Below are 13,352 nucleotides of genomic sequence, written 5' to 3' on the forward strand. Positions count from 1 at the left end.
GAAGGAGACTGTATGCCACACTGGGCATAGCTTGAGCATATGATACTTCAAAGCCTGCTTCCACAGTGACACACTTCCTCCAACAAGGCCACACCTACTCCAATGAGGCCACACTTCCTAGTAGTGCCACTCCCTATAGGCCAAGCTTTCAAACACATGAGTCTATGGGGGCCATTCCTATTCAAACCACCACAGTATTTTTACATCTTTATCACTCAGTAATACCCAGGCATTGGTCATTCAGAGCAGAGCTTCACCTTGGCAGTGAGTTCTAGATCGAGGGTCAGTTAGTCAGCAAGGCTTAGCATAACACCTAACATCTGTGTACTCTGAAGTGCTTGAGGGGTGAGTGGAAAGCATGATATTCCTGGGAGCACACAGGTAGGCTTATTACACCAAGGAGACCACTGGACTTGGGCAGAGACAAATGTCTCAGAGGAGGAAAGAGAAAGAGAAAGGGAGGGTTTGGTGACCTTGGGGTTAAACTGGGTTAGCTGAAATAAAACACTGAATTCCTCAGGCTCTGCAGGAGTCAACAGAATCAGTACTTCAAAGCCCTCTTTGGCAGATGATATGGGCCAGTGCTGAAGATACAAATTTGTCTCCAAGGCTCTCTGAATTCAATTTACCTCATTTCATTTTTCTCAGGCCAGAGGATTGGCTTTGGTGAGATTTGATCACTGGTGTGATGTATAAACAGAAGTCAGCTAAGTCCTGCAGCCTTCCTGGTGCCCTCAAGTCTCTGCCACTGGAGAAACTTAGAAGGCTTTATATTCCCAGCACCCATCCCTCTATACAAGCTTGTCCTCACAGGTGTTTTCTTCCCATTTCCTTCTGCGAGATGGTACTGCAGTACTGTTATTTAACAGCACCTACAATGCTAACTCCAGCTACAGTGAGATTATAACACTCTGCCTCTGTGAAGGCAGAGAACATCTGCTAGGGTAGTAACTTTGATTGTTCATAATTGATTCACCGATGTTTCAAAGACAGTGTTCCTTTCAGAAAGGAAAGAGAAGAAAGCTTTGGCTACCATGGGGACATTCTTGTTTGGCTTTCCTCAGGAGAATCAGAGTGAAAAGGGAAGGTCTGTCTGTATGCCAAGTACTACATCTTTCCCACAGCCTGAGCTTCACAAGTGAAATCTTCTTAACCTTCTAAGAAGGATGTATGCTTTTGATATTTCCAAGTGGAGCTCAGAGACATTTCTGCCATTGTTTGGGGTTAAAATGGTGGTCTCCAAGAACTTCCAAAAGCAGTTGGGGAAGGCTACAGCTTCTCTTGACTCCTTTATTGCCACCTCAAGTGCCAACAGCAGCTCCTGTGCCATGTCATGGGCCCATTGTGTTTAAGTCATCTGCTACCTCCAACTTTCACACAATTTCTTTGGTAATGCGATAAATGCTATTGAAGCATCTTCCAGACCATGGTTTTGAGTTGCAGACAACACAAAGGTAACTTAATTCCAAGTCTTTTCCAAACCTGAAATAACATGTACAGCACATGTAGAAGGTATTGTGCAAGACTCCCATTCCCCTGGCTTTCTGTATCCAGTAGCAGAATCTTTACGCACCAAGCATCTTGTTTCCATCACACATATTCAGTCCTTTTCTCCCAGGCACTTCTAACTCACACACAACCAGTGAAAATAAAGATGGTCTTGCATAACCATAATGGCAGGGAATTATTTCAGATTATGTAATTCACCTCGGAAACAGTCCTCAAAGTCACAAAATGCAGATAATGACCACTTTACCTTGCCTGACCCATCTGACTTCATTGTGAAACATTACTTTAATAATACTCTAACCCTTGCCAATAATTATTTCCACAAGGAAAACCCTCTACTTATGGAAAAAATGAAGAGGAAATAAAGCCAGCAAGCAAGTAAGGGTTAGGGGAGGACATAACAAACAAAACATAAAAAAAGAGGAGCCAATTTGGGTCTCGTTTAAACTTAGCTAAAAACAAGAAAGAGATAGAACAACTAACTACCTTGAAGAAAGAAAACACAAGGAAATGTACCGAGACTGGGAGTCTGGAGCCAGCCTTGCGTGCCTATTTATGATTCTGTAGCTTGCGCGATGCATTTCCTTAAATATAATTTTTTTTCACATACTTCATTTGCATAGATACAGGGAAATTTTAGACCTGAGACAGAAGGTCAAGGCGACGGTATAGTGGATAATTAAGGGATCTTTTGGGGAAGTCGCATTTGCAATTCATTTGTCAAACACTTGCTTGTAGGGGTACTTTAATGAACGAGAAGCCAAAACCACCCACAACAGGAGTGAGCATAATGAAGAAGGGGGAACTTCAGAGCCATTTGGAGTCCCATACTGGGGACACGTGTGTCATTAGAACTCCAACAAGACTGCACACTTACAAAGTGAGGGATGACAGTTAATGGTTAACGATTACTCTGCCCAATTATTCCAAGAAAAGTAAGGGCTGAATGCTTTCAACATTCTCCCTCTTTAAACCCTCATTACTCTACAAGCTACTATTATTACGTCTAAAACCCAAAGTTCCATGAATGTGGAAAGGCATTCAAGTTAACTTTCAAACAGTTCTTTAATATTCAGTAATCTAACCTTGGAACGTTGAGCATGCCTGGGTATTTTACTCAATCAATTAGCACTAGAAGCACAGTATGCTCAGTGTACTCATGAACCAGAACATATATGGCTGATTGCCAATAGCTTGAAGGCCTTGTCCCCTTATCAGTTATTTCTAATGTTACTCTAATGATGGCCTGTGGGTACTGTAGGAAACTCAACTACTGCTAAAGCAAATGACAAGGACTGAAGTAAGATCACAGAATGCTAGTGATGGCCTCATTTACTCGGTTCTAATTATTGATTATGATCAACCTACGTATGTTACCTTTGATGGTATTTTACTGACTCATTTGAAATTGCAAAATGACTACGTTATCAGCTCTGGGAGGCTCTAAAGTAATACTTGGTTCTCACATTTGCTACTGGGCTGGATACTGAAACAGGCATCTTGAGATAAAATCGAACCATTTAATAAGAAGTCTAACCTGTGACCAGCTCCCGGATCTCCAGGTCTGTGGTCTTGCGAAGCAGTCTCACCAGTGCTGGGATGCCACCACAGTTTTTCAGGGCGATTTTGTTGTCGTCATTGGCCTTCCCATACACCAAGTTCCTCAGAGCCCCACAGGCACTACGGTGGACTTCTGTCATCCGGTGATCCAGTAGGTCCACCAGGAGCTGTATGCCTCCTTGTCTCCTTATCTGAAAGAACAAGGGAAAGAGCTTTGGCCTTGGGGAGTCAGGTTCTGCTGTCTGAGCCCAAGCACTGTTTCCCTCAGAAAACCTGCTACAGACAGCTGCACTGAACTGAAATAAGGCTTATGAAAGGGGAGGGAAACTAAGTGCTCTTCTTGCATTCCATCCCCTGCAACTGTTTTAATATCCTACCCATAAGCAAGTGAATGCACTGCTTTCAAAGGATAGAATCTTGGAAAGGTAATTTTAACTTCATAATGGGTGCCTCAGACATTTCTTTAAAAAAAAAAAAAAAAAAAAAAAACCCAAAATGTCATGTGCTCGTGGAGTTAGAATGATTACCATTCCTGAGACTTAACTAAATTTTACCACTGTCTTAAAGGGCAGCAGTATTGATATAGAAAACACCGAAAGTATTCTACTCAACAGGGAAAGACTGCAAACACATAAGAGGCACTGAAACTCGACGAGAAGCTGAAATAATCGACACAAGCGGGTTTTGTCTCAGAAGGTCTGGGATGCAAGAAGGTCACTCAGAGTGAGAGGCACAGCACGGGTGACCACAGAAAGCATGTCACACTTAGGTCTTTGATTAACAACAGTGGAAAACACATTATGTTGTAGTGTTCTATTTGTTGAAAGAAAACTGAAATCTAGAGATGAATGCAAGAGATGTTTTGTGGTATCTTTCCAGATATATGTCCTTTTTGCTGCCCATTAACTTTGGGGACAATTTAAGTATTTAAATTGAAGAGAGAACAAAGTACCTAATCAATACACAGACTCTTTGTTGGCATCAGCCGCAGCAAAGCTACATCTTAACACTGCTTGCTGCGTTTATGTGGAAAATCAGATGATTCATTTGTGAGGGCTTCTTTGTCTTTCTTTAGACTTCTACGTTACCAGGGATTGAAAGATTGGCACCTCCATGATTTAATTTTCATATTCCAGAAAACTTATGCATCCGAGAAATGTGCTAGGACACATGGCTGCTGCGCCCTGCCACTCTGTCAATGGTGCTCAACCACACTGCTTCAAGCTGCAATCTGGCCATACTTACTCCCCACCCCAGCATTCCAAGGTCCCATAAGACTATAGTCTTCATTTATTTCACCAATATCCTTTCATCCCAAGTGTAATGCCGTGCTCACCATAAATGCTCACCACATCAATGCTGAATGAATGAGGAGCGTTAGTTAACATATGACTTGCTACCTTAGGGTTCTATAGATTTACTAAAACATTGCTGTTCAAAATTGAGTAATATGCCCTATAAAGGAGGGGAAAAAAAAGGCTTTTTGTGAACAGTTGAGCATGTATGCAGGGATCTCTAGGGGCATTTCCCACATCAGCTTACAAACATAAGGAGGGAGGCTTCCTGCACACAGGTTGGAACACTGATGATTCATTAAGAGCCTACAAGAGGTGTTTTCACTCATGCACATAATGCAAACATAAAAAGAAGAAAGCTTTACAGTGCTCACAGAACCCACATTCTTTAATCTGGAAAGCATGATGTAGTGTTTTGTGTGTTGTGCCTCCCATGGGGAAAGCACCAGAAAGACAGAGGGGAGGACTCCCAGGGCACAGCACTGCTGAGTGAATGCTGAGTTCTCTTCCTTGCACTGAGCACAGCCTGCAGGTGGTGAGGATGCCTGGGGAGGGCAGCTCAAAGGATGACTGAGTTGATTAACAAAGAAACAATGGAACCTGAAACAATGTCCTTCCTTAACAATTTTACTCTGGGCTTGTTTGGCAGCATTCAGGAGAACTCTGTGTGTGTGTGTGTGTGTGTGTGTGTGTGTGTGTGTGTGTGTGTGTGTGACATGAACTGAGCATGTCTGCATTATAGCCCCAGCCACTTTATTACCTCACCTCAGAGGGTCACCTCATGAGCATACAAAGGGTATAAGGAAGGTCTTTTTCCTCTGTGTGTGTATTTGCATATGTGTTCTGTGCTTTACAATTCTATAGTTTCAAATAACGATGAAGCCATTTAGAAAGAAGAAATAAATCTCACCATAATAGTGAACCTATCAGGCATAGATATTAAATGTGAGAGCAAATCAATAAGTTAATTTTTAATTTTGTAAATACTTTTAGTTTGTGATAATATATTTTACATTTATGTGACTTGATGAAGTAATATACAATAATAGTTCTGGAAGTTGAACAGCAGGTCCTTGTTTGTATGTATCTACGTGTTTGGGTGACACATGTGTGCATGTGGTACACATGCCTGGGTGTACATGCACGAGACGGCCAGAGGCTGAGGTTGGGTGTCTTACTCGACCATTTTTCCTGTGGTGGTCTGAATGCAAAAGGCTTCCTTAGACTCATAGGGAGTGGCTTTATTGGAGGTGTGGCCTTGTAGGAGTAGGTGTGGCTTTGCTGAAATAAGTGTGTCACTGGGGGCAGGCTTTCAGAAGCTCAAGCCAGGCCCAGTGGCTCATTTGTTCTTTCTGCTGCCTGTCAATCAAGATGCATACGCTCAGCTACCTTTTTAGCACCTTGTCTGCCTGCATGTCCCCATGCTTCCCACCATGATGACAATGGACTAAACCTCTGAACTGTAAGCCAGCCCCAATTAAATGCTTTTTTTTATGAGTTGCCTTGGTCATGGTGTCTCTTTACAGCAATAGAAATCCTAGCTAAGACACTTTCTGCTCTCTACATTAGATTTTGAGACAGGATCTCTTACTGAATATGGAGCTCATGGATTCAGATAGACTGGCTGGCCAGCAAGCCCCTGGGATCTGTCTGTCCCCACCTTCCCCCACCAGTGTTGGAATTACATAAGACACCACTATCTCCAGCTCTTTATGTGGGTGCTAGGGATCTGAACTTAAGTCCTCTTGCTTGCATAGCCAACACTTTACTGACTGAGGTATCTCCCCATCCCTTTCTGCAGGAGTCTTTAAAAATCAAATCTTAAAGAGACTTTAGTTTTAGGGATTATTAAAATACAACTATATGTTAGCTAATATGTAATGCTTTATATAATACCAAAATAAAATAAATCCACTAGAAGACTATCTATCACATTAGTCATAACTCAATAGATAATTACTATGCATTAAAGAACGGTACATGGCATGTCCAAGGTGGCTTCTTTTTTATAGTAGTTGGTATGCATTTCGGGTTCTTTTCTGTCTTCTCCTGCCTCTATATTTCTTTTTAGCACTGAATAACATTCCTGTTTCTGGATATATTACAGTGAATTTATCTGCTTCTCTATTAGACAGGTGGTTATTATATTGGTTGCTTCCAAGTTTTGGAAATTATGCACAAAGCCACCTAAACATGTGCTCAATTTTGTATGTACTTAAGCTCTGAATCCCTCTGGATAAACGCAAGAGAGTGATTGTTGAATCCTATGAAAACAATCAGTTTGGTAAAAGCAGCTGAAGAGAAGAGTCTAGCAGAGCAGCTGTGCCACTGGGCACTCCCACCACCACTTCCGGTTGCTCCATGACCTTATAGCAGCTAATGTTCTCAGTGCCTGGATTCCAGCCACTCTACAAGTGTGCAGTGGAATGACATTGTGTTTCCCCTCTTTGAAGATTTCCTGAGTGAATCAGATTTATTTGCACCAAGGCAAATGGTTGAATAAAATCAATCTGAAAGGCAGATGGGACCATACCAGCTTCATTTGAATTGACTACATCCCTGAACCCGATGGAATCAGAAAACGATCACAAAAGATTTTTATTCCCAACCCAGATAGTTAGCCTTAATTTGTTTACTATATAGTTCTTTGATATATGGCTGACTTGTTCAATGGGTTCTATGTAGATATCTCATATCTATTTCTCTGCCTAGTTAGGATCTAGATGGGAGCCAGTTCATCAAGAATTAGAAGGATGGAGGCTGTTGGCTTCCACCTCCTGTGATGAAGTGTGAATTGGTTAACCAAAGCAAAACTATGTCCTACTGTCTGTCCTGTTGGGTTGTTGACAGACAGGATATTATTTTCTTTGCTGTCTTTCTTTTTCCTTCATTTTTTTAAAAAAGTAGCTCAGAATGGTCTTGACCTCGAGATCCTTCTGCTTCTGAATACTGGGCTTGTGAAATTAAATCAGATACGCATTGATGTTTCCAATGAACCTGAATTAACATAAGCCCATGTACTTACCTCTGAATAATAAACAAGTATACTTCATAGGGGTAACAATGTGTTTCAGTTACACAGTAGAAGCTATATCGAAGAATTTAAGAGAGAATCTCTATTTGCTCTTTCTCTCCCTCCAGTTATGTGAAATAACTTGCTTCCTTTGCCTAACTCATCATTTTAAATTTTGGATCAGAGATGCAGCACAGCATGAGGCTTAGGGTTCCCTGGAGTTCAAATTGTGGCTTCTCTGTACCTTTCTAGACAGTTACTTGTCTATAAGTATTGACAAGATAGGGACACTTCATAGGGTTATTCTCAGGACTAAACAAGAATTAAAATGTGAATTGTTTAACAAAGTGCTCAGCAAGTATTACCTTTTTAGAAAACACTGTTTTCTTAAAGTCATCCTATGGTGATATTTTATTTGTATTAAAATGTTATTTGTATGTTAATAAATAAAGTTGCCCGGGGGTCAGAGCTATTAGCAAGCCATAGGAAAGCAGGGCAGTGGTGGCGTACACTTGTGATCCCAGCACTTGGTAGGCAGAGCTGGGTAAGTCTCTGTGTGTTCAGGGATACAGCCATTATTGGATACACATGCCTTTAATCTCAATACCAAGCATGGAAAACCTGGAGGCCTATACAGACAGGCTGTGACGAGGCGGTTATGTGGTTGGGTTTACAACCAATGAGAAGGCAGAACAGGAACTCTATATAAAGACTTTAACACAGGGGTAGCTCTGGTTTGGAGAGGTAGGACCACTGCAGGAGGAAGGGTAAGGTTTTAGCTCTTAGCTCTGACCTCTTGGCTTTCTTCTTTGCATTGGTTCTGTGTTTCTTATTTAATAAGAAGGTTGGTTACATCTACATCATCCACCATCTCTTTTACAGTTTCCCACCTGCTCTGCCATGATGCTCCATGTGCCTTGGGAGGATGGGGTGATACAGCTGTCCCATTTGGACTAAGCATGCTCCAGTTTCTTATTCTCATCACACTGACCAATTCTAGGTCTCCGTGTTAATAAACATCTACTGCAAGTAGAAGCTTTTCTGATGAGGATTGAGAGACGGCACTAATCTATGGATATAATGCTATGTCACTGTGACAGCATACATTAGATGTGAGCAAGCTCAACCCAGACAAAATTCTGGCATGTAGCAGGGGAGGTAGGCATGAAGTCACACCCCTAGCTGAGGCTCTATTACAATTTATAACTAGTGGGAAAGACAGAGTTGTTTTTTTCTTTAAAGATACGACCCTGCTAGGTCAGACCACCATGGTTTAGGGGATAGTCCCACACCTAAGAGATTGAACTTGATTTTTTAAATTATTTTTTTTAAAAAGCAAAGACTCAATGTGAAATGAGTTGAAGTAGGTGTGGATTGGGAGAAGTTGGCAAAGGGGCAATACCATTAAAATACATAGAATACAAAACTCTCAAAGAAATAAAAAATATTTACAGAAGGATTATCTGTCAAGGAACTATGCCTGTAAGCCATAGTTCTTATTAAACTTATTATCTGGTCAATATGTAAATTAATTTATGAATAGAATGACAGCATATAGTAGTCAGCGAAAGGGATGCAGTTCCTAGCCATACTTTTCTAAAGTGGTTTTAGTGCAAATTTAAAATATTATGCAATATATCCAGAATCCCATCTGGTATGTGCCTAATGAACTCAATAGCAGCTTTATTATTCTTACTCAATTGTATTGATTGTACTGGTCATTTAAGAAATAATTTTATATACGTAAATATTATAAGATTTTTGCTAGCTATATTTCCAACATAAGAAAATGAATTAATTTATGTTTTAAAAGGGAGTGCAATGCTTACTTTTCTTGTCATGATAACTTAATAGATTTCCTTAAAGACATTTAAATAATTTTGAGTAATCCTTACTCTATATATATTTCAGAAAAGCATTTCTCTCATGCCAAGATTACATAAAAAACACCCACATTCTCCATTTCAAGGGTTTTGTTGTTGTTGTTAAATGAAAAATAGGATGAAGAGAAGAACACTTTTCACTTCATTAACAGAGTAACTTCCAGTAAGTAGATGAGAAAACAAAACTATAGCAACTGATGCCCCCAAATGAGAGCTGAAATGGCCCAGATGGTTCTGTCTTCACAGACTTCCCCCAGGCACCACTCTTGAACCTTGGTGGAGGATGAATGGGGCCTCGACTTTCTGCTCCACCTGCATCTGGCACAAAATGACTTGTTGTTTGCAGTGTGTATTTCTGTCCTGCCTACTCAGGGAACTGTCAGAAAGAAAATGAGACAGCACAGAGGGATGCCTGAGGAGGACACACATCTACAGATACATTCATATTTGTTATGTCATTCCTCTTTCCACCTAAGCGTCAACTCTGAAGTCCCCATAATTCATAGACTCCTTGTCTCCCTGTACTGGTTTCAACACAAAGACTCCAACACCATCCATGTGTCCTTCCTTGGCTGGCACTGGCATCAGATAAGACCATCCAAAGGTGGCTTCTGGAACACGTGACAGAAAGGACACTTTGGAAAAGAAACTCTGACATTTTTAATCTTTTTCAATTACCTTTCACTTAAGACAAGTGGCTGCGATTACAGTAAATATTAGTAAAGTTTTCTGTCTATAACTGGTGAAAGAAAACCATTTCTCATGGGAGCCTCTGAAATGATCTATTTTACTGCTGTATTAACTCTCAGGTTCATATCACCCCAGGGTCCCATCTTTTAAGGAGATAAAAGAAGAACAGGGAAACCCTTTATTTTGGACTGAACATGAATCATTATCTTCCACAAGGTGATACATTTCTATAAGGTACTTAAAAGACACAAAAATACCTGCAATGCCACAAAGAAATCCCTCCCCCATCTACTGCAAGGCTCTGCTCATTATTCTCCTCTTGCTAACAACAACCGCCGTGAAGGTTTCTGGTCAGTTCCACTGTGAGAATGAGGGAAGGTCAGGTGTGGATGTATGAGCTGTTGGCTCCCTGCCAATGAAACAAGGACAAAGGCCAAGTGCCACTAAAGCCATCTTCCCGAGGGCTAGGATCTCATGTCCTCCATATAGTCCTCGGGGATCAGAAGTACTGAACCCCCAAAGATGGTCTCAGCTGTATTTACTCTCTAGTGCAGCCACGGAAGGGCCTCCTTTAAAAAAAATACAAGAAAAAAAATAAGCCGATTCTCCAAATTCTTTCCCCAAATGTTACTTCAGGAAGTCTCAGGGTGTCCTATGACAAGATGTCTATCTAAGTTCTTTGAGTGTGAAACAATAAGCTGGACAAGATGCATAATAATATATGTATAGATGTGAGTGTGCGTGTGTGTGTGTGTGTGTGTGTGTGTGTGTGTGTGTGTGTGTGTGTGTGTATGTGTGTGGTGCGTACATTATGTGTGCTGACAGGATCATCCATGTGCACTATGGCAGCCAGAGATAGACTCGGGTGTTCTGCCATATAGTTCTCTACTTAATCCTTGAGACAGAGTCTTTCATTGAACCTGGGATGACTAGCATCTGGAAAACCCTTATGTCTCACCCTCCACAGCTTGGGGCTTATGGATGTGCAGCCACACTCAGCTCTTTACATGAGTGGCGGGGGTTCAAACTGAGGTCCTTAATACTTGAGCAAAATGTGGTCTCACTTATGAAGCCATCATCCCAATCACCTAAGTAGAAATTTATCAACGGCAAGAAAAATAACATAGTCTATACTCTGCTGCACAAAAATGGCATAAGAAAACATTTGAGTCAAGAGACTTGAGGTCTTTTCTGGATTCTTTTCCTGACACAGGAAAAGGAAAGAGGGAGCCACGGCGGTGAGAACAGGGTGAGTCTTTAATGACTGACAGGTAGGCTATTATGGAACTCTGGACAATCTGTCATCCCACAATTATAGGCACGTATATCCTTGTTCTCTCATGCATGTGCAGAACATGGTAAAGAGGAGTTTGCCCTTCACAGCTCACTTCAAGGACAGACTTGCTTTCACTATCCTTGTGCTTAAGACTGGTTTAAGTCTCCCTTGTGTGGTGGTATTGTGTTCCCCAAAATATTGTGTACCTTAATAAACTTATCTGGGGTCAGAGAACAGAAAAGCCACAAGATACTTAGGCTAGAAAATGTTAGCACACGCCTTTAATCCTAGCATTCCAGAGACAGAAATCCCTCTGGATCTCTGTGAGTTCAAGGCCGCATTGGAAACAGCCAGGCATGGTGACTCACGCCTTTAATCCCAGAAAGCGAGCCTTTAATCCCAGGGAGTGGTGGTAGAAAGCAGAAAGGTATATAAGGTGTGAGGACCAGAAACTAGCAGCATTTGGCTGGCCAAGCATTTGGCTGGTCAAGCATTTGGCTGGTTAAGCTTCAGGCTTTTGAGCAGCAGTTCAGCTGAGAGCCATTGGGATGAGGACACAGAAGCTTCCAATCTGAGGAAACAAGACCAGCTGAGAAGTTGGCCAGGTGAGGTGTGCTGTGGCTTGTTCTGTCTCTCTGACCTTCCAGCATTTACCCCAATAACTGGCCTCAGGTTTGATTTTATTAATAAGAACTTTTAAGATTCATGCTACACCCTTGCCTATCTCTCCTTTTCTTCCAGAAAACCTCTGACCCCAAATTACCCAGGGGTATAGAGGTGCTGATGTTGCTCTCCCAGGAAGGGCATACACTTTTATGTTCAGGGAGTAGTCTTGGGTCTGGGCTATTCCTAGGGCTCCTTGACCCGAGCTTCTGTTTTGGGCTTAAGTTAGCCTCTGAGAACCTTTGCTTTAAGGCTCAGTGAGTAGACCCTTTAAACCTGAACTTGGTCCACAGCAAACATCATTACTATGCATTTACACAACACAAGAATCAACCTCACTTTAAATAAAAAACTGTGTGAGAGTACCAGTGACTAACCTTATCATTTAGCTGTGTTATGGATACAATGGTCTAAAAAACTGAAGTAGGCTGGTAAGCCCACTGAAAAACAGATTCAAAATTACAAAAATTCTTTAGGAGATAATTAGGAAATGCAGCAAGATATAAGCTTAATAAGGTTAAAAACTGAAGACTCTCCTTATCTATCTTCATAGTTATCATGTATGTGTGTGTATTAAAAAGAATTAAAATTTTAATAAAAAATAGATCACAGTATATAGAATTCCGTGGAAATCAACAAAGGTTAAGGGCTTTGTGTGAGGAAATTTACATATATTACTGAGGTACAAAGGAATACCTGTGAATAGATGGGTCTGGAGGACCACATTCCTGAAACCTTTCAGGACTAAGACTTTCATTTGCCTGCATGGGGATAAAAACTAAAGCTCTTCTAATCCAAAGTCAAGCTAGGTTTCCAAGTTGTTTTGGACAGAACGACAGTATTGCAGTGAGCAAGAACCACCCTACACACTTCATATTCTAGAATTCTTTTATTTTTCTCAGTCTACTTTATACAAAATGACATTAGTTTTAAGTTTTAATTATCCTCTTATTATTGGTGAGCCTGGGCCTTTGAAATAAACACTCTAACCATGTGGATAGAATTAGAGAGCATTGCTAAGCAACACAAACAAATACGTTAATAAAATAGAACAAAATGCCCAGATCATGATGAAAAACTAGATATTGAAAAGTCAGTGTTTGCCAAAATTTATTTATAGTTTTAACAAAATTTCAATCAAAAATGGATTTTTTTGAACAAAGCATAACTTTGATCTGTAATCTTAGCACATCATAAGACAGAGACCATTTTCAATAAGGAGGAATGAAAAGGGATTATTTTATCTCATGGATAAATATTGTATAATGTTTCAATAAATAAAACATCGGGGTATTGATGGCAGAGTCAAAATGGCTGAGGGATGGCTGAGAAGAAAAGCTGGCTGTAGTGAGAATCTGCTTTCTGACAAAAGGCAACATTAAAAGCCAGTGTGGGAAGGTTGAATTTCATGATGGAAGGCTCATAAGGGAGGTGGTCATGTGTCATGTGTAATAAAGGGGAGC

The 13,352-nt window shown here is 40.9% G+C and overlaps 1 protein-coding gene across 1 annotated transcript in view; it reads right to left on the bottom strand.

Moving 5' to 3' along the window:
• Ctnnd2 (catenin delta 2) overlaps nt 1-13,352 on the bottom strand; it is a 413,610-nt gene that overhangs the window by 219,966 nt on the left and 180,292 nt on the right. Inside the window, exon 8 of the mRNA XM_059276731.1 lies at nt 3,047-3,260. Coding sequence (XP_059132714.1) covers nt 3,047-3,260 — 214 coding nt within the window. The remainder of the gene's footprint in view (nt 1-3,046; nt 3,261-13,352) is intronic.

The sequence above is a fragment of the Peromyscus eremicus genome, chromosome 11, assembly GCF_949786415.1.
Source record: "Peromyscus eremicus chromosome 11, PerEre_H2_v1, whole genome shotgun sequence".
NCBI classification, from domain to species: domain Eukaryota; kingdom Metazoa; phylum Chordata; class Mammalia; order Rodentia; family Cricetidae; genus Peromyscus; species Peromyscus eremicus.